General features: G+C 32.9%; 2 protein-coding genes across 2 annotated transcripts in view; one reads left to right on the forward strand and one right to left on the reverse strand.

The window, feature by feature from the left end:
- Nucleotides 1-11574: 11574 nt before the first annotated feature.
- Nucleotides 11575-24150, reverse strand: part of LOC132747542 (eosinophil peroxidase-like) — a 43215-nt gene continuing 30639 nt past the window's right edge. Inside the window, exons 7-8 of the mRNA XM_060736945.1 lie at nucleotides 12855-13022; nucleotides 11575-11694 (exon numbers count right to left, since the gene is read on the reverse strand). Coding sequence (XP_060592928.1) covers nucleotides 11600-11694; nucleotides 12855-13022 — 263 coding nt within the window. The 3' untranslated portion in view covers nucleotides 11575-11599. The remainder of the gene's footprint in view (nucleotides 11695-12854; nucleotides 13023-24150) is intronic.
- LOC132747539 (uncharacterized) lies at nucleotides 14732-21980 on the forward strand. Its single transcript, XM_060736943.1, has 5 exons — nucleotides 14732-15935; nucleotides 16631-16856; nucleotides 16983-17095; nucleotides 17723-17824; nucleotides 20974-21980. The coding sequence occupies exons 1-5, from the start codon at nucleotides 15477-15479 to the stop codon at nucleotides 20977-20979; spliced, it is 906 nt and encodes a 301-aa protein (XP_060592926.1). The 5' UTR covers nucleotides 14732-15476; the 3' UTR covers nucleotides 20980-21980.

Genomic DNA, 24150 nt, shown 5'->3' on the forward strand with positions numbered 1-24150 from the left:
GATAAAAAAAATTGCTGCTATTAAAGGTACATTATGACTCAGAAACGAATAAGCTGTTCCTTTCAATAGAAAGGGCAAACGTGAGATTTATCATGTTTAAATAATAATTTAAGAACATGTTAAAAGCTTATCATATGAAATAGTAGCGATTGATGTAAAATTGTTTGTCATAAAATAGCAAACTGTAAACAAAATAGTACAAAAATACTAAATCACTATAACTGTATTTATTCCCAAAAGGCAATATGGGCAACAGATGGTTAAGTTAATTGCACAATGAGAAGTCTTTTGTCATCAAAAAAAAAGCTTTAGAGAAATAAACTTAAATGTATTTCTGGGCATACTGGGCATACTAGCTGGACCTTAAACTTAAGTTTGTATTGTTTGGTAAAGTGTCATGGAAAATTAAACTAGTTATAAGAATTTTCGTTCAAACTACATTAAGCCTAAAAAGAAAGGGACGGTTTTATATTGTTTTATAATGAACTTAGATCATTTTAGATGTCTATCACATGAATGTCATAAAAAAGAGCACAATGTAAACAACATGCCATTTTGTCTTCCATGCAAAATACAGATAAAATCAATGTAACTTTACTAATTTAACAGTCAAAAATAAAAAAAAACACCAAATGATAGCACAGCTGAGCAAATAGAAATGATTTGTAAACTGTAACAGGACACTAAAACAAAAAAGCTTTTGAGAAATAGAAATAATAACATTCTTTGGGGCTTAATGGGCTTTCAAATAAATTAGAAATTTCATCCATGTATCTTAAACACATTAACCATTTTTCCCTTTGGAGAGACCATTTTTTTTGGTTTCAAATGGAAATAACCAGTCATATTGATAAATAGAAATAGATAGCAGTAATTGGTTTGTATTATACGTTCATGAACAATTTTAGACAAATCTTTAGGGACTTAATATATTCGTCTATATCAAACTAAGTACTATCTTTATCAGGGCGATTCGTTTTTTTATAGGACCAAAACCATTCAATACAGTGTTCAATGAAACTAATGTTGAAAGATAAAGTAACATGAGCTGGTCAGTGCTAACCAAAACAAGAATTTGTAACAGAGTTACCAACGTCCCCCGCCTCGGGGAAGTTTTATATGAAGCACAAAATTGTGCTATTTCAAAAGATTGAGGTATGGATTTCAGGACTTTCAGTCAAAAATTATGATCAATGCTAGATCTGCAAATGCAACAATAAAATTAAAAAATAAAATGAAACACTGAATTTAAAAATCTATCATGTTAAGCTTTGACCTCTAAGTGTGACCTTGACCTTGGAGATAGGGGTGCAGGTGTTGTGCATGACATATCGTCTTATTATTGTAACTATTTGTACCAATTATTTTCAAAATCCCTTGAACAATGAAGAAGTTATAGATGGGACACAAAATATACCCTCTAACAGATGTTAATCTTTGACCTCTTAATGAGACCTTGGAGGTAGGGACCCATGTTTTGCACCTGACATATCGTCTTATTATTGTGATTATTTGTGCAAAGTATTTTTAAAATCCCTTGATCTATGAAAAAGTTATGGACTGGACACAAAATATACCCTATAGCAGACTATGTATATCTTTGACCTCTACATGTGACCTTGACCTTGGAGGTAGGGACAATGGTGTAACACATGACATATTATCTTATTATTGTGACTATTTGTGCCAAGTATTTTCAAAATCCCTTGATCTATGAAGAAGTTATGGACGGGACACAAAATATACCCTTTAAAAGACTATGTTAATTTTTGACCTCAAAATGTGACCTTGACCTTGGAGGTAGGGATGCAGGTGTTGCGCATGACACATCGTCTTATTATAGTGACTATTTGTGCCAAGTATTTTCAAAACCCTTTGATATATGGAAAAGTTATGGAACGGACACAAAATATACCCTATAACAGACTATGTTAATCTTTGGCCTCCAAGTGTGACCTTGATCTTGGAGGTTGGTGACCGATTGTTGCGCATGACACATCATCTTATTGTTGTGAACAATTGTGGCAAGTATTTACAAAATCCCTTTAAAGATAAGAAAGTTATAGACCGGACACGAGATATACCCTGAAATAGACAATGTTGACCTTAAATGAGCAAGTGCGACCTTGACCCTGGAGGTAGGGGTCTGGTTTTTGCGCATGACACATTGCCTTATTATAACAAACATTTGTGCCAAGTTATTTCAAATTCCTTTGAAAAATGACAAAGTTATGGACCGGACACGAAATATACCCTGTAACAGACTATGTTAATCTTTGACCTTCAAGTGTGACCTTGACCTTTGAGGAAGGTGATCGGTTTTTTCGTATGACACATCTTCACATTATTGTGAACAATTATGGCAAGTATTTACAAAATCCCTTTAAATATAAAAAAGTTATGGACCGGACACGACATATACCCTCAAATAGACAATGTTGACCTTGAATGAGCAAGTGCGCCCTTGACCCTGGAGGTAGGGGTCTGGTTGTTGCGCAGGACACATCGTCTTATTATAACAAACATTTGTGCAAAGTTATTTCAGATTCCTTCAATAAATGACAAAGTTATGGACCGGGCACAAAAGTGTGACGGACGGACAGACGGACGGACGGACGGACGGATGGAAAGACGGACAGAGCCTATTTCTATATCCCCCTTTTATCTTCGAAAAGGCGGGGGACAATAACTGATATACTGGGTTCTATCTATAATGTGTTGGTGCTGGTAATATATGTGTACAATTTATAAATATAAGAACCATCTGATAATACATAACCTAAGAAAGGTTACCTTGTTTTCCGAAGAGTTGGAGTGTTTGTTTGTTTGGATTTTTACGGCACGCCAACACATAACTGGCCATATCGTGCCGAATGCCATAATTAATAGGCTTAAAATGTTATGTTAAACTTTGTAAATGACAATGAAAATGAGCCAATTAGATCCTAGAATACATGTTTATCTCTTTCAAATAATCTGTTTATCTCTTTCAAATAATCAATGATGTTTTTTGATGGAATTGTATTAAAGAGTTCTTTGAGTGAATTTACACAATAAAATCTATTACGGGCCTGTGAAAAATCATGACATTCAAGAAGAAAATGCTTTACAGTAAAAGTTTCATTACAAGCTACACAGAAAGGGGCTTTGTCATTCGTGAAGAGATAAGAGTGGGTAATTTTAGTGTGTCCAATTCGGCATCGAAGAAGAACTGTTTGATCATGGCGGTTTGACAGAGATAGAGATGGTGACACATCAAGAGATGGGTTTATACCGTGAAGTTTATTAAAAACGTCATTGTCCCAATTTGCTTTCCATTTAGATGATACGAGTTTATTTATAGCCGGTCTAAAAAACAATATGTCAGTTTTTTTTTTAATTTAATGATTGTTTAGCTAAAGCATCTACTTTTTCATTACCTCGTATACCTACATGACTTGGAATCCAATATAATATAACAGATTTTGTTTTAAGTATATCATGAAATCGTAAAAGAAGTTTCCTTATCATAATATTGTCAGATTTTTTATTTTTAATGGATATTAAAACAGAAAGCGAGTCAGAAAGTATCACAAATTTATCATGGGTATGCTGTACTATGTATGACAATGCTAAATCTATAGCTTTTGCTTCAGCAGTAAAAATTTATGCATTATTTGGTAACCTCATACTCGATGTAAAATTATTTTCAAACACAGCCGCACCTACTTTGCAATCTTCTTTTGAACCGTCCGTATAAATATGTATAAAATCTTCATGTTCTTCCTTAATTGCTAGAAACTTCTCTTTGAAATGTTCAGGTGAATTTGATGACTTTTTTATATTTGAAAGGTTAATATTTATTTTCGGGGAATTATAAGTCAAAGGTGGAATATCCTCATCGACATTTTGAAGGATACTGGCTGGGTTGCTTTTAAGTTTATCTAAATCATCTTTTAAACGAAGGCCTAATGGTTAAACTTCCTTTGGTTTGTTAACAAATTTTTCAGTATAACTTGGTTTGAAAATAATATTTTTAGCTGGATTTTTGCTATTAGATGAAATTCTAGTTGCATATTGAAGTGATAGCTTTTTTCGACGAAGATGAAGCGATGGTTCCCCAGCTTCAGCACATAGACTTTCTACAGGTGAGGTGCGAAAAGCACCTAAATCTAAACGTAAACCCTGGTGATGTATGGTATCTAGCATTTGAAGATATGATTTTCTTGCAGACCCATATACTACAGAACCATAATCCAATTTTGATCGGATAAGACTTCTGTATAATTTCAGTAATGTGGAAGAATTTGATCCCCAATTTGTACTTGATAAAACCTTTATTAAATTAAATGACCGATTGGGGACCGACCTTCTGTGTAAATACTATAGACACGTCAATGAAAAAATACTCTTTTTTTCACTTTAAACGGTCTTTATTTGGGGTATGTGATAAATAGAATATTAAATTCGTGTAAGTTCATTACTGAATTTTTTGAATAAAATAATGTAAGTGCAATAAATTCAGTATTGAACTTACACTCATTCAATATCCTCTATTTATATTTAAAATTCCCACCGATGTACAATTATAACAAAAACCGAGCAGGTAGACATCTTGTACCATAATGATAAGAATATAAATATTAACTAATGCACTGTTTAATTTCATATCTATAAATGTTTTTTATTTAGTTGACTTTTTATTCAATGTAGTGTAATAAATTTAGTCAACAAATCAAAGTATAGTATATACATGTTTAATTGTACGTTGGGCCGAATACCGTATCCGATTTGCGTATTCATACTATTGTGTTCCTAAGTTTGAAGGCAAGGATCTAGAAGATGCGATTGGCATTCAGGACGTACTATATAAAGCAACAATACACTAATAAATGTTTTCAATAAAACTATTGGTTTATTGCTCCAATATTTTCCACAGAGAATACAATTACACAGATACAAAGATGTTATCATGTTTTAATTAATTAACTTGGCATGTTTGTATCCGATATGTTTACAAATATGTCTTCGTAACTTGAATCATGCTATATACAAGCACAAAATAGATTTGATCTTTTACTTTTTTCCCTTATGAAACACTTAGTGCGCTATTGTAAAAATTCAAGGTTCCAGGTAAATGCAAAGCCTATCGACCTTGCATGGCATCAGGCACCATTTAATAACAGATGGTGTAATAGTTATCCAAATACGGTTTATAAAAATGGATATTGTGGGGCATATTGTGGGTTCTCCCTATACTGAGCTAAGCGAGCGCGGAAAAGAAAATGAAGATTTACCAAATATCACCAAAACGCTGTTTTTATGAAAAGATTTAAAGTTAGTTTACAGTCTAAAAAGAAACAAGAGGGCAATGATGGCCCTGAAGTCGCTCACCTGTATATAGGCCCCCGGAGCTAGGCCAGTTTAAACCCCAGGGCTTTTATTTGAACAAACTTGGTAGACACCCATTAGAAGATGTTTCATGCTAAACATCTAAGGTCTAGCTGGTCAAGTTTTTTCTTTACACATATAGTTAAAAACAATGACACACCTGGGGCAGAGCCAATTTTGACCCAAGGGCTGTTATTTAAACAATCTTTGTAGACAGTTACTAGAAAATGTTTCATGCTTAATATCTAAACTCTAGCTATTCAGGTTCTTTCAAAGAAGATTTTTAAGTTTTTGCTATACACATATAAGGAAAATCAATGTCCCCCGGGGCGGGGCCAATTTTGACCCTAGGGCTTTTATTTGAACAAACTTGGTAGACACTCACTAGAAGATGCTTCGTGCTTAATATCTAATCTCTAGCTATTTGAGTTTTTTCAAAGAAGATTTTTTAAGTTTTTGTTATACACATATAAGGTAAATGAATGACCCCCGGGGCGGGTCCAATTTTGACCCCAGGGCTTTTATTTGAACAAACTTGGTAGACACTTACTAGAAGAGGTTTCATGCTTAGTATCTAAACTCTAGCTATTTGGTTTTTTTCAAAGAAGATTTTTTAAGTTTTGCTATACACATATAAGGAAAATCAATGACCCGGGGGGGGGGGCAATTTTGACCCCAGGGATCTTATTTGAACAAACTTGGTAGACACCCATTAGAAGATGTTTCATGCTAAATATCTTAGCTCTAGCTCTTTCGGTTCTTTAAAAGAAGATTTTTTAAGTTTATACTATATGCATATAGGGAAAATCAATGACCCCCTGGGGCGGGGCCAATTTTGACCCCAGGGGTGCGTTTCATAAAGAATCGTAAGTCTAAAACGTAAGACTAAAGTTAGGACTGGAATAAGATTGCACTTAGGAGCGTTTCAAGAAACTATCCTAACTCCTGTACTTAAGAATAGTCCTAACTTTACTCTTAAGACAAAATCTTCCTAATGGAGATAAAAATAATCACGTGTGTCTTATCACTTGTAGAATGACTGATGATTAAGCAGACACAAAATATATAAATGGTGTATAATTGACATTTATTCATTAATATTTCTTATCTGTTATGTTACTTCATATCATTAATGTTATAATGTAGATCTAAGGAGACTAATAATTGATTGAGCTTGTTTTAAAATTATTGTTAAAGTGCATATGGAAGACATGATTCTTGAAAATATGTTTCCTATTTTACTAAAAAAAATACAACAATTAAATATTAAGGAAAAAAAATCTGAATTTTGAGTGAATTGTTGTAGGATAATGCGCCTTTTGAGTTCAAATGCGCAGGAATGTAATAATTACTAAGGTTGGTAGGCCTAAGTAATTTATACAAAACATTTGAATGATTAACCCTGCATTATTTTACTTTAGCATTAGAAAAATAATATATTATTTCTATCAAAATAATCAATAGAAACAATTTAATTCTATTATGCGTAGAAGTTATTTTTATGACGCCATTTGGTTTATTGACGTCATATCTGACTTCATATGATGTGTTATCATTCCATTTTTTATGCTGTGCATAATTATATCATGTAGATCTAATAATGCACTTGACTGCCTTATCTGTTTTTTGGGGAATAATGTGAAGCATGTTTGAATTTTATGTAAATTTAAAAAAAATACTGAATCTTGAAAATAAAAAACGCCAATGTAAGTCCGGCAAAGTCGTATCAGTCACAATGTCAGTCATATACTATGAGTGGTACGGATGTTCTTTTACTAATAAAACCTATCATTACACTGACTGGTTAGCAAAAAAGAACATGTTTATTCTAACAAAAGTTTTATTTACTTTAAAAGTATTTAATTAAGTCATATACATATAACCAAAACTTATCATAATTCATATTTAATCTGTGTAATAATTACATTGACAAAAATTTATTTAATATTACAGGTACTTCACTTAATATGCCTTCCATTTTATGTATATATCTATATCAGACAATAAAACAAGAGCTAAAATGTTTTTATTAAGCACTTGTTTTTGTATTTATGACTTAAGACAAAAGTTAGGCGTGCCCTGAGGCACCCATAGGAATAGTCCTAAGTTTAGTCTTAAAATTGTACTTAGGACTTTTCTTGAAACGCAGTTTTATCACAGTTTTGCACTTACGACTAAAATCGGTCCTAAGATTCTTTATGAAACGCACCCCAGGGCTTTTATTTGAACAAACTTGGTAAACACTCACTAGAAGATGTTTCATGCCAAATATCTAAACTCTAGCTTTTTGGGTTTTTTTAGAACAAAATATTTAAAGTTTTTTCTTTTGGTTGCCATGGCAACCAGAGTTCTGCATGGAATGGAATTCTTTGAACAACTTTGTTAAGGCTTCACACAAGGAACATCCCTGTGAAGTTTCATTATGATCTGCCTCATGGTTTCAGAGGAGATGTCGTTTTAAAAGTGTGAACGGACAACGGACGACGTACGACGGACGATGTACGACGGACGACAGACGAAGAGTGATCCTAATAGCTCACCCAGAGCATATGCTCATGTGAGCTAAAAAAGCAACAGCGACTTTGGTACATCGTCGCCGTGCGTATCATTAATCTCACCATTATCTTCAAAGTACAAAACGAACACAAAGGAACGAAGAGAAAACTTATATTGAAAATGGAAATACAGTAGAAACTTCCTAATTCAGACCCCTACCGGACATTTTGAAACGTTTTGTAGGAGATTCCGAATTACAGAGTTTTCTTCCTTACAGACCCCGTTTGGGATTTGATTACAAGTATGGTAGGTAGTCGGTTATCAAAACAGAAAAATCAACTTCAAATCAATTACTTATTGTTTATTGATGTCTCACATCTATGTTCACACATAGTACATGTATATACAAACATATCATAATACATGTACACAGTCATTCCATATAACAAGAGGGTCATGATGGCCCTGAAATCGCTCACCTGTATATAGGCCCCCAGGGTGGGGCCAAGGCCCCCAGGGTGGGGCCAGTTTTAACCAAAGGGCTTTCAACAAAATTTGGTAGACACCCATTAGAAGATATTTTAAGTTTTTAAGTATCTAAACTCTAGCTCTTTGGGTTTTTTAAAAGAAGGTTTTTTAAGTTTTTACTATATACATGTACATATAAGGAAACATGCATATAAGGAATATATATGACCCCCCGGGGCGGGGCCATTTTTGACCCCAGGGATTTAATTTGAAAAACTTGGTAGACACCGACTACACGATGTCTCATGCTAAATATCTAAGCTCTAGCTCTTTTGGTTTTTTAAAAGATTTTTTTTTAGTTTTTGACTGTATACATATAAGGAATATCAATGACCCCCTGGGCGGGGCAAGTTTTGACCCAAGGAATATTATTTGAACAAACTTGGTAGACAATGACTAGACGATGTCTCATGCTAAATATCTAAGCTCTAGCTCTTTTGGTTTTTTTAAAGAAGATTTTTTTCTTTTGTTGCCATGGCAACCAGAGTTCTGCATGGAATTCTTTGAACAATTTTTAAAGTTGACCATCAAAGGACAATCCTGTGAAGTTTGGATGAATTTGGCCAAGAGGTTTATAAGGAGATGTCGTTTAAAGTAAAAAATTACGGACGGACGGATGCCGGACGGAAAACGATCAGAAAAACTCACCATGTCACTTTGAAATAGGTGAGCTAAAAAATTAAGAGACAAGAGAATCGTACTCACAAGAAATGTGAATTGGATGATTTCCTTTATAAATTCAGCGAAAATTTAGAATTATTATGTACTTTTATAGAATTTTAAAATCTACCAAACTCTATTTTCTACAAATTGTTGTTTTAAAAAGATGCTTACCGTAATTTACTTAAAAGCTGGCGAAAATGTAAAATATAGTGTTGTTGGATTTACGTTTTTCCAAGGTAATTATAATGATACAACTAAAATAATGACAATATTGCAACTGTGTATGTTTTTACATACAAATATATGATCAGAATCTGTAACCAATCTGAGCATGTTCTTGTGAGTAGGTTGTTTTTATAAAAGCAATAAGGACTGCCAAAAAGAAGATACCGAGACTATTCTCTTGTCAAATAGATGGCACTATTTAAAGTTCTTGAGTTCATTATATTCTGACAATTGCGAGATTGAAAATTCTTGAGACTAGAAATTAGGATATAGAATTGCTCTACCCTAATAGTTAATGTACATAGATTCCATGTGTGTGCCTTGGTATATTGGCACCTGTAAACGTACATCTGTAAGAACATGTGGGATCGTATTACCTTTTGACCGATTTATGGAAGTGGATGATCTTAATATTCGTATACATGTAGTTTACTTGATATAAAGTATACTGATTGTGTAAACCCTGGATATAAGCTATGACTTACATGTTCTATGTCCATTAATAGATTATTGGGCACAATTTTATCATTTAGTTGGGGTAACAGCCATAAAATTATTTAAAGTATTTATATGTACTCCATTTCCAGGTATGCGTGGAAAACGAAGAACAGCTTCGGCGACGAAATCCCAGTGCAAAGCTTCATGCTGCATGACAAAAACGTTGATGTGAACGTATGTGATAAGTTTGCAGTGAACAGTGAGCTAAGCCAAAAGGCATTTCAATTTATATAGGGAAGTCAATGATCTGCTGTAATGCTCAGCTGTTTTGGTCATCTAGCGGGGCATTTCTAAATATAGTGTAAAAATGCTCTGCTGCAACACTCAGCTGTCTTGGCAATCTAGCAGAGCATTCATAGCTAAAGTGAAAGAATGCTCTGCTGGAACGCCCAGCTGGATAGGCAATCTAGCAGTGCATTACTAATTATAGTGTTAAAATGCTTTGCTGGAATGCTCAGCTGGCTTGGCAATCTAGCAGGGCGTTACTAAATATAGTGTAAAAATGCTCTGCTGAAATGCTAAGCTGGCTAGGCAATCTAGTAGGGCATAACTAAATACATGTAAAGTGTAAAAAATGCTCTGCCGGAATGCTAAGCTGGCTAGGCAATCTAGCAGCGCGTTACTAAATATAGTGTAAAAATGCTCTGCTGAAATGCTAAGCTGGCTAGGCAATCTAGTAGGGCATAACTAAATACATGTAAAGTGTAAAAAATGCTTTGCTGGAATGCTAAGCTGGCTAGGCAATCTAGCAGCGCGTTACTAAATATAGTGTAAAAATGCTCTGCTGGAATGCTAAGCTGGCTAGGCAATCTAGCAGGGCGTTACTAAATATAGTGTAAAAATGCTCTGCTGGAATGCTAAGCTGACTGGACAATCTAGCAGGCAGTACTAAATATAGTGTAAAAATGCTCTGGTGGAATGCTCAGCTGGCTATTCAATCTAGCAGGGCATTCCTAAATATAGTGTAAAAATGCTCTGCTGCTATACTCAGCTGTCTTGGCAATCTAGCAGAGCATTCATAGCTAAAGTGAAAGAAGGCTCTGCTGGAATGCTAAGCTGGATAGGCAATCTAGCAGTGCATTACTGAATATGGTGTTAAAATGCTCTGCTGGAATGCTAAGCTGGCGAAGCAATCTAGCAGGGCGTTACTTAATATAGTGTAAAAATGCTGTTAAAATGCTCTGTTGCAATGCTAAGCTGGTTAGGCAATCTAGCGTGCATTACTAAATATACTGTAAAAATGCTCTGCTGGAATGCAGGCGGAAAGAAATCGGTAACCATTCATTTTAACTACCTCGCGGCTCACGAAGCGGCCATTTCGAAACGAGTCCCACGAGAAACATTCATCCTTGAATTAACGCTCCCCGTGGGGCTCGAACCTTCGACCTCCCGATGCGAAGGCGGACGCCTTAACCACTAGGTTAACAGTACCGGTATGCCCAAGTATGTTTTCTTATTGTTGTTTATCCTATTTTTAATGTCTCATTTTAGTTTCGAAAAGGTACTCACTATCCAACTGCTTGAAATTTATTTTACCTCTGTTGCTTTTTGGCAATTAGTACAAATGAATATCAGCGCTTTTGTATTTTGTATTGACGTTGAAATACTATTACTTTTTATTTTTCTACTTTTGCGACACTCTACACAACTTTCATACTTACACTACATACTCTTAAATCATTCGTTTTACGTAACAAAACTAACTCATATTTGCCTTTGCTAAAGAAGGTAAATATGTTCGTTTTATTCCGGCATAATCTTTTTTTTATAAAGAATTCAGTCGGCTTTAAATACCTGTAACAAATGGAAAACGCTTGTGTCATGGACGCGTCTGTACTTTCATCATACTTATATTCTGTGTTGACTTTATGCTCTCTGAGCACATCTTTATCAATAAGTACAGGTAACATCTCCCTTAAACAAAACAGAGAATATGTTACTATTAATAAAGATAATTATGTATTTTCGAATTCAATTAAAAAAAAATAATAAAAATAAAACAACAACACTACAATTACTATAACCACTACTAGCACTACCCCCACTACACTAATACATAATACTAATGAGGATGTGGGTTCGAATCCCAACAGGGACTTCGGATTATATTATTTAACTTGCTTACGGAACATGGTTGGATCTACTCACTAGTCAGGTGTTAATTCGTGCCTGAAATAATGCACGGAGGAGCACCTGAGGTCTTCCTCCACCAGTAACGCTTAAACATTTCCAAAATCACTACTCAATTTTATCACCACTACCACTACAACTACCACAACTACTCCGACTACTACCACTTCTTCCACTCTCACCACTAATACAAGTACCCCTACCACCACCTACACTACAACAACTATTACTACTACTAACATCATCACCACCACCACTACCACTACAACTACTTCCACTACTACTACCACTACTACTACCACTACTACTACCACTACTACTACCACCACTACTACTACTACTACTACTACTACTACTACCACTACTACTACTACTACTACTACTACTACTACTACTACTACTACTACTACTACTACTACTACTACTACTACTACTACTACTACTACTACTACTACTACCACTACCACTACCACTGCCACTACCACTGCCACTGCCACTGCCACTGCCACTGCCACTACCACTACCACCACCACTACCACCACCACTACCACCACAACTACTACCACCACTACTACTACCACCACTACTACCATACCACTACCACTACTACCACTACCACCACTACCACTACTACCACTACTACACTACTACTACCACTACTACTACAACCACTACTACTACTACTACTACTACCACTACTACCACTACTACTACTACTTCTACTTCTACTACGGCTACTGATGTTGATGCTGCTGCCACAGCCAATGCCTCTACCACATAACCATTACCTTCACCTCCACCACTACTACAACTATCATTACTTAAACAATCACTACCACAACCTATGATAATTACAACACAACTCATAGTCAAAGTAAAATTAATATAAAAAATGAAACAAGTATATTAAATGGGTGAATATTAATAAGAATATGCACACTTACTCGTAAACAATGTGTTGTATAAATGCTGAGATGATTTTCCTGGTCTCTTGAAATATCCTCTCATCACTCCAGTCATGAATTGCCTGGAACTCTTTTGCAATACGGTTATGTTCCCGTACAAAGTATGGTATGTCAGAAGCCCGGGGTGCACGTTCGCTCGTGTATCCCCTAAATAAATTGTAAGAAGAAAATAGATTGAAAATTAATTGTCAGTAAAAAGAAAGGGATATCAGATACTAGTATAACTTCTTTAGTAAATCAGAACATTCCTCCGAAGCAAAAAATTACGATTTTATATGGGATTTTTAATAACATGTCGGATTAATTACTAAATAAATAAGAAATAAGAATAGTACAATAAGACTGGGATACACATTTTAAACACGTACCGATTAATCTGTTCCTTCAAACAGTCACTAAACAACTCAAAATAATATTCATGTTTTGCTAAGCAACTATTTACAAATTAAATTATTCTTGAAAACGGATTGGTAACATGAAAACTGGTTGTATTGATTCAGTATCTTAAAAAGATACATCTTTTTATGACTTTGAAAAACTGTCATTCGTTTTAATCCTTTGCCTGTTGGCGGAGACTAAATCTATTTATACGACCAATGCAGACCAAGATCCATTACAGTGTCGTCTGACCATAGACAACATTGTTCGTTAGTGAGTTCAGTGCAGTTTATGAAATTACCCCCGAAATCATTCATGGTAGAGTACATATTACTTAAAATGATGGAGTCTATTCATTTAGCGGGATAATGGTAAACTTTAACTAGTAACTGTATTGATTGATGTGGCTAGTGAAGACCAAGAACAGAGACACAAAAGAGAAAGAATATCCAAACACTCAGCAATTTAATTGATACTAGGGGGCTACGCCAGAAACTCGCAAGATATGATTTTATTCAACTCGTGCAATAAATTTAGTATAAAAACTACACTCATTTTAAAATTACGACTGCAAAAAAATGAAGTGATGTCATTTGCGTTATACAGAACAGAAATAGAACAGAAAAGCGCGTCAATAAAAAAAGATTGTTTTCGAATTTTCACAGCCTTTATTTTTGGATTGTGACAAATAGAATATTATCAAATAGAATATTTTATTCGTGTAGAGTCACTGTGTACCTGTGCTCGACCAGCCCAGTGCTCGTCAAATACTTCTATTTATGTACGATTTATGCAATAAAGTAAAAAAACAACTCGGAGTTTGTTTGTGTTATTTGAACCTGACATATAACCTCGACATGATGTAGAAGAACTCCGGCTTTGGTAGACGCTTACCCATTTTGCAGACGATATCAAACAGTACAAAAATACACTTCTATAACCGAGATTGCAGTAAAAAATCTATATTAGGAGTGAAATAATGATAAATTAGGGCAAAGTTGGACAATATATTGATAAATTAACTTTACACTTACGTTACCAATTGATTTTCATAAGAGAAGACCCCGAAAATCATCAAAACCCGGCTTTCCATAAAACGCAAGGGCTATGAACATGAAAACAAATATGGCACCTGGTCGGTAACAATTAGGGAACACAGTACTAAAAGCGTAGACCAACTAAATATTACATAAAGTATCACACTTAACTATGTTGTGCAGAGTTATTTTATTTAAAAATGTATGAGAAAATATAAAAAAAATGTAAAGTATAAGATCGAAATACATATTTTTACCCCGTGAGCAACAAAAGTTCATATTTCACTCGTGGCCTGGCCACTCGTGAATTATACCGTTCGGTGCTCACGCGGTAAAATATATTCCGGACTTATACTTCACATTTTTTTATTACATGCAAAGAAATGTTAAGAAAAGAAATATAAAGCGCGCCAAATAATAATACATTTACGACGTCACGACATTAAGTTGGTTTCCAGTAATAAAGTATGCACACTGGTATTTCAATGAAATAACTTAACGGGCTAAAGCTCGAAAAAGTGAATCAATATTTAATTGATATTTGCACTGTTTCAAATAGTGAAATATCACTTTTTTATTTCACGGATATATTTCTATAAACCACCAAAAATCATGTTATAAAACTGATTATTATATACTTATGAATGAAATATTGAAAAATATTGATGAAATAAAATGCGCATTTTCCGTATCATCACTGTAAAATTTATTTTTCACTGCAGTGAAGCATATTTTCCGTATTTTCACTTGTACCTTGCCTGACTTTCTTCTTAATTCAGCCAATACACAAAATTAAATGAGAAGTTTTAAGAACTATATGGTCAAAAAAGAGAAATAAGTATATAATAAACAGAAAATTGAAGTTATATTCTATAAATACAAGATATATTTTCATCTTGTGATATGAAAAGTACCATATTTCATTGGTGGCTACCGCCATTCATGAAATATTTATTTTCATGCCACTCAATGAAAATAAATCTTGTAGTTATAGAAAAAAACCCGAAAAGAGGGTCTACCCTCTGTATATTTTTATATGTCAATCGTAACGTCAAAAGTGTCACGAATGTTTTGCAACAATAAGATGACGTCACTTAAAGACGTCATTTGACAACGTCTCCTAGCAATATCAGAATGAGGGCTGAAAGATATCCATGATGGGCGCTGCAATTTGCCATTAGCTGAAATGTCCTCACATAAGGTGAGAATCATAAAAGTTGAGCCCTCAGCTGGTACAGGATCTTTACCCCCCGTGAGGGCAGATACAAAGAAACTTATGGAACAACAGATTATGTTGGCAAATAAAAGAAGTCAAGTTTTTACTTACAAGGGACCAAGACAGACCCGAAGTCGTTCTGTACCAGACAGAACATTTAAAGAGGTTCAGTTTACGCATGCACGGGATCAGAGTTTACAGAGGGGTACAGCGGCGGAATATAGCGACGATTTTACCGATTCAAGCGACGATGATTTAGAAGAGGAGGATGTTAAGCTAACAAATTCACCAAAGCAGGAATTAGAACAACTGGCTGCTGATATAAGTACGAGTTTAGAAGACAAAGAGGAAAATCTTAGAGAGTCAATGGATGTATCAGCATATAAAGGGGTAGATAGTACAAACATGAAAAACGAGGCGGGAAATAAGGTAAACTTCGAGTTTCAACCTTGTGCTTAGCATAATACTACAATAGCCTACAGTACTAATTACTAACTAAATTGATGATAAATTAATAACAGGAATAACATTTTGTATGCAAATATCTTGACTTTATTATTATATCTAATGTTTATTATGTATTTGCTACTTGTTACATGTCTACGTCCTCGTGAGGGGTTTGACATTAATGTGAGGGATATTTTATTTTTTATACACATGAAACATGCATGCTTTTGTACTTCACGGAAAATATTCAATAATTCTGACTTTCCCAATAAAATGGCCTATAAAGGGGTTTAATTGAGTTATATCTTTTTTGAGCTAAGATTGTAAGTATAAGCTTACAGGTGCAATCCACAAACCTATATCAAATTAACAATATGTATGTAAAGATACAGAACAAAATGACATTAAGTGTATCTAATTTGTTCTTTGTTAGTGTACCTGACAGTTCACGTTCTTGCTTTAGATTATTGCTGAATAGCTTTGTTTGTCAATTATAATTGGTACTTAGATATTCCGGATTTATTTCATTCTTTTCATGTGAAGGATTGATAACATTGAAGAACATTATTTGTTTCGTTGAATTTAAATTGTACATGTTTGGAAACCTTTGAATGAATTGATGTAAGCTGCACCACATTTGTAATACTATCTCCCTCGGAATTCCTCTTCAATTGAAGGAAAATGAAGACCTTGATAAAAAAGATAAAGTTGTAAACGCAGAAAAGGAAAACATTGCGACCACTACTAACGAATGTGACCAGGGAAATGAGAAGAAGAAGAAAAAGAAGATGAAGCTACCAAGTTGTCTTGGTTTCATTTCAACTTGGATGGCCAAAAGGAAAGAGAAACGTCGGGAAAAGAAAAGAAAGGCTATAGCTAGCCGTGCTCCCACACCAACGCTAGGTAAGAATTATACATATTCGCTCGCATTTTGTGACAGTTAGAAAAAATATAAATATATGAAGAAGACAAAGCTGGTTTTATTTTATTAAACAAGATCATTCATTGACAATACTATTTCTATTTTAGTTCAATATGAGCACAGAAAAGCACGTGGCGGGGAGTCTTTTACTATTGAGGTAGATTGCAAACCAATAGAAATGAAGCCGATATTGCCGCCAATAAAGAAAGCTGACGGGCCTGTAAGTATAAATCTCATTTTGAATACAACATACTTTATATGCATACTGGAAATATTTTTGACGCACAATGAAAATATATATAGATCTATGTATTAATAAGGCATTTTATGTAACTGCACTTTTTTAACGCAAAATTCGGGTCGGTGGATTAAAAATTTCTTTAAAATTTCCCCCTATAAAACCCGGGGTTAAATAATTTAACAAACAAAATTAAATTTTATTCCAAGGGTTAAAACAAAAAAAATTTTTGCCCTTTCCCAAAAAATTTAAATTTTATATTTTTAATTTTAATTTCTGCACGTTTAAAAATTATATTTAATCCAATGGGTTAATTCACAAAACCTTTGTTTCAAATAAAATTAAAGTCCCCAAACCCCCCTTTTTACCTTTTAAAAAAGGGTACCGGGAAAAAACGAAAAAATCCCGATAATTCCCCCAATAAAAAAAATAAATTTGTTAAACAAAAACGCACAACATGAACTTAAATGCCAAATATTTTTACTTGTTTTTAATTTGTTTTACTATTTTTTTAAACCAACAGAATAAAAAAAATATAATTTAGACAAAATTGCGAATTTTCAAAAGGAAAGTTTGAGTTTGCCTTTAATGTTTGTTACATTTTAACAGATACGACTAGCTTGTGAGGCTCGACAAGAAAAGGCCGAAGCCAAAAGAAATGAGGAGCTTTCGAAAAAGAAGGTTCTGGCAAGAGAGCACCAGAGAAAAAAAGTAAGTTCACTAAATATTGTGTAACAACCATTTGATAACATATACATGTACATTTTATTACATAATTTACATTGATAAAAGGAATGTGTATGTTTCGTATACCTGATGTACAGACACGAATTATCATATTTCGCACGTTTAATGATTATATAATTTCGATATAATAAGAATCGTATTATTAATATTACACAAAATATATTTAACATTGAATCACACCAGACAATATCTCATTTACATCACACCAAATATTCTATTACTAACATCGCACCAGATATATCATTAACAGTATACCGGATACATATCATTTACATTACACCAGTTACAGTAACTATATGATTTACATCACGCGAGATACTTTATCATTTACATGACACCAGATTCTATGTTATTTACATCACACCAGATATATATCATTTACATGGCATAAGACACAATATCATTTACATGACACCATATAAAATATAATTTATGTCACACCAGATACTGCATCATTTACATCACACCAGATTCCTTACCATTTATATTACACTAGATAATATATCATTAACATCACATCAGATACTGTATCATTTACATAACACCATCTACTATATCATTTACATGGCATCAGATACTATAGCATTTACATGACATAATAATATATCAGTTACATCACACCAGATACCGCACCATTTACATCACACCAGACACGATATAATGAACATCACACCAGATTCTATCTCATTTCCATCACACCAGATAAGTATCATTAACTGCACATATATCATTTACATAACACCAAATACTATAATATCATTTACATCACATCCGCCAGATACTTTATCGTTTACATTACACCAGAAACTGAACCATCTATATTACATCAGATACTATATTATTTACATTACACAATCAACAATATCATTTACATCATACCATATACTATATCACATTACACCAGATACTATATCATTTATATCACACCAGATACTATATCACTTACATTACACCAGATACTATATATTTAACATCATACCATATACTATAGCATTTACATCACACCAGATACTATATCACTTACATTACACAAGATACTATATCATTTACATCACTACATATTCTATAGTAATTACATCACAGCAGATACTCTATCATTTACATTACACCAGCAACTATATCATTTACATTACACCATCAACTATATCATTTACATTACACCATCAACTATATAATTTACATTACACCATCAACTATATCATTTACATCAAACTAGGTACTTTATTTTTTACATATCACCAGATATATATCATTTACATCACACCAGATATATAAAATTTTCATTATTCCAGATATTATTTCATAGATACAAAATTACTTACATCACACAAGTTACTATATCATTAACCACAACGGATATATAACATGTACACACCAAATTACTATTTAATTTACCATACACCAGATACTATATCATTTACATAACATCAGATACTATATCATTTACATCACACCAGATACTATATCATTTACATCACAACAGATACTATATCATTTACATCACACAAGATACTATTTAATTTACCATACACCAGATACTATATCATTTACATCACACCAGATACTATATCATTTACATCACACTAGATACTATTTCATTTACAACACACCAGATACTATATCATATACATCACAACAGATACTATTTAATTTACCATGCACCAGATACTATATCATTTACATCACACCAGATACTATATCATTTACATCACACCATATACTATATCAATTACATTACATAATATACTATATCATTTATATCACACCAGATACTTTTTCATTTAAATCACACTATATACTATATCATTTACATCACGCCAGATAATATATCATTTACATCACATCAGATACTATTTCATTTACATCACACCATATACTATATCATTTACATCACGCCAGATAATATATCATTTACATCACACCAGATACTATTTCATTTACCATACACCAGATACTATGTCATTTACATCACATCAGATACTATATCATTTACATCACACCAGATACTATTTCATTTGCATCACACCATATACTATATTGTTTACATCACATCAGATACTATATCATTTACATCACATCATATACTTTATCATTTACATCACACCACATACTATATCACTTACATCATACCAGATACTATATCATTTACATAACATCAGATACTATAACATTTACATCACACCATATACTATATCATTTACATTACACAAGATACTATTTTCTTCACATTACACAAGACATTATATCACTTACATCACGCCAAATACTATATTATTTACATCACACCATATACTATATCAATTAAATCACACCAGATACTATATTATTTACATCACACCAGATACTATTTCATTTACAACACACCACACACTATATCACTTACATCATACCAGATACTATATCATTTACATCACATCAGATACTATTTCATTTACATCACACCATATACTATATCATTTACATCACGTCAGATAATATATCATTTACATCACATCAGATACTATATCATTTACATCACACCAGATACTATATCATTTACATCACACCATATTCCTTATCATTTACATTACACAAGATACTATTTCGTTTATATTACACAAGATATTATATCATTTACATCACGCCAAATACTATATCATTTACATTACACCATATACTATATCATTTACATCACATCAGATACTATATCATTTACATCACACCATATACTTTATCATTTACATTACACAAGATATTATTTCATTTACATCACATCAGATACTATATCATTTACATCACACCAATGCATATACTTTATCATTTACAGTACACAAGATACTATTTCATTTACATTACACAAGATATTGTTTAATTTTCATCACATCAGATACTATATCATTTACATCACACTCATACTTTATCATTTACATCACACCAAATGTTATATCATTTACATCACATCAGATACTATATCATTTACATCACACCAGATAGTATATAATTTACATCACGCCAAATACTATATTAGTTACATCACTTCATGTACTATATCAATTACATCACACAAAAATATATACTCTACATTATTGGATTGATCAACATACAATTGTCACATTTTTCTTTGATATATTAAGGATTGAATGCAAGCAAAGAAAGGAGGAGTCCGAACACCGGTTTCAGGAAAGAGTTCGACTCACTATCAGATATAGACAGGCAGACGCAGAAAGGAATAGGAGCCGCATGTCGTCTCAAAGAGCCAGCATTAGCCGGATGTCAACCAGAGCAAGAAGCTCACTGGCTGTTTCCTCCTCCTCAGAGTCTGTCGACGAGGGCAATAAGAACGCCCTCAAGGTCGGCAGCTCTCACTAAATTTTAAACCGGCCGACACTCCCTATTAATAGTAGGCCCATACATTTTGCTATTGTCACGTGATAGGAAGTTTTTTTCAAAAAGACTACAAAATTAAACAATTTAATCTCCTTTTCCCAGATCATTTTTCCTTTTTTAATGTAAAACTTCTTTTTACATTTAATTATCAGATGACATTTTTTTATATATTTGTTTTCAGCCTTTACTTTTGTGATACTTCTATACGAATTTCAAATCATATTGTTTGTAACATATGTCCATTGCCAATTTATTCATTGCCAATTTTTTTAGTTTGTTTTTACTTTCTTCATTTTCAAAATTCTGCTTTTGGAAAACAAAGGTTAATATCATTTCTCCCGTAGTCTTGATAAATTTTCAAATTATAAAATTTTGTGAAATTTCAACACAATTGTTATATTTTCAGCACTATTTTCAGAGACAATACATTTTCGATATATTATTTTATCTAAATGATTAACTTTACTTTACTTTATTAAAAATTACATCTTTGTTTTAAAATCTTTTTAACAACCTGACCGTGATCTGCCTTGAACAAAAAAATACATAAAACCACAAAAAGCAAGTATCAAATCTACACTTTGACCTTGATTTATCAACGTCAAGTATGATGATACTTACCAAAAAAATCTCATCTCATTTTATCATCCAATCATTCATGTATTCATCTAAAAAATCCAAGAAACAAGGCATTGGTCTTACCGTTTAAAAAAAAACTCTAAACTTTTAAAAATGCATTTCTTGTCATACCATATGTGTACATTTCAATCACTTACTTGTTAAATTTTCTAAGTTTCATTCATCTTTCTTTTTAAAATCTTGTTAGTCAGAAAGCGCACCTAGATTATTAAGTATATTTTTGGATATTCTCATCTTTCCAATATTTCCGGCTTACACTATACATACTATCTAAACTGTTTTTTATACATTAAAGTTTAAATTTACACTTTTTTGATAATTCAACATAATTATGTGAACAACTGGACCATGATGAATATCATCTGCCTTGAACAAAAAAATATATAAAACCACGAAAACAAGTATCAAATCGACATTTTGACCTTGATTTATCAACGTCAAGTATGATGATACTTACCAAAAAAATCTCATCTCATTTTATCATCCAATCATTCATGTATTCATCAACCCCCCTCCTCCCCCCCACCTCCCACAAAAAAACCCCAAAAAAACAAGGCATTGGTCACAATTTTTAAAGATACATTTCTTAACATACCCTACGTGTATATTACAATCCCTGTTGTTTTTTTTCTAAGTTTCTTTTATTTTCATTTTTAAAATCTGGCTATATAGTAAGTATACCTAAATCATAAAGTATATTTTTGGACATTATCATCTGAGCAACAAGGAAATATTTATGATTTACAATATACATAATATTTAATTTTTTTGTATACAAATAATTTTACACATTTTTGATAATTCATCATTATTATGTTATAGCAATAACTTTTTTTTCATTTGTAAAGTTACAGTTAAAAACAATATGGCTATAAATATCATTGATCTTACAATTTTAATTTATAAATATTTAATGACTATTCACGTGACATGGCTCCGATATTTTAAGGCATAAAGACCCTTTGGCCTGCTGTTATAGGGATGTTGTCGGTTTTGGTTTTTGGCATTTTGGCATTTTGTTTCAAATCTTTCAAAACTTCCCTCTCAACATTGCACATTTGATATTAAGACTTAAAATAGGCATATCAGTAAAATAAATACATCTACAGTTTATTTTACACATTCTCCTTATACTTGCATATACAAATAAAAACAATTTTGGATCACAAAGCATACTGCACTTGTTGTTGTTGTTTTACTACCATTTTAACTCCTCGGGAATATAAATCATCGTAACAAGTAATCGAGATATCAGAGACGCTTTGTCAAAATTGTAAACGTATGTCAGTATACAATTCTTAGTGTGTTGATATTATTAAAAATTTACCAATTTAATAGTTCTAAAGGCATTTTATGCCTTAATTGTATCATAGTTTGGGGACCTTTCTGTTGAAAATGTGTCAGAGTTAAATCGTATACATATACATGCCCATGCGTTAACTGGAATGCAGGTATTAGTTACCCCCACACCAGAGCATGCCCATTGAATGGCTCTTTTTTATTTGGGTTTTACTTGTAGTGATGACAGAGAAAGGGAAAATGATAGAAATATCATATTCAGGTGTTCGTTCATTGGGGTTTCATATTGTGACAATAGGGAAAGTGGTTTTATGTTTGACTATGATGCAAAAGAGAATATAGCACGACCTTGCAAACTGATCATAATCTGCACTGTTTGTTATTGTCACTCAGGACATATTTTGAAAACAATATAAACGGTATTGTCTAGATTGAAAAATACAGTCGTGTCCATTTTAGAAATTTAGCGGGATAATGTTTAAAACTTTTTTTCATTATTGTTTTAATTAATGTCATTTACCTGCTTCGAAGCAGCTGTCTTTGCGGTGGTCATTTGTGGTAGTATTACACGGCAGTTCGAAACCACGTGACGAGTTTGGGAGTAATTCATTGTAACTCTGCTCTAAAAGTCCTTTAAAATAAAACATATATTGTCCTATAATTTTATATATATCGCCCAATCGTAAAGTATACTACGATGCTTGATGATGCTTACTAAAGTTTTAAAGGGTGTTTATGGCGTATGCTAGGGTTATACAAGTATTCGAATATAGACATATTATACTCAGCAGATTTAAAAGTACAAGAATTTTATTAAACCTCACATTTATAAACATTTTACTATTATGTAGCCTAATTTGATGGCACATGGTGTTATTTCGATATATATCATCCTGGAAATAAATATCACCCTGCAATATTCCCCAGGGGCAAGTGATCTATAGAGACTTAGGAAAACGTCATGTCCTAGTTCTCTCCCCCTATAA

The sequence above is a fragment of the Ruditapes philippinarum genome, unplaced genomic scaffold (assembly GCF_026571515.1).
Source record: "Ruditapes philippinarum isolate M1 unplaced genomic scaffold, ASM2657151v2 ctg379_1_1_1_1, whole genome shotgun sequence".
Taxonomy (NCBI): Eukaryota; Metazoa; Mollusca; class Bivalvia; order Venerida; family Veneridae; genus Ruditapes; species Ruditapes philippinarum.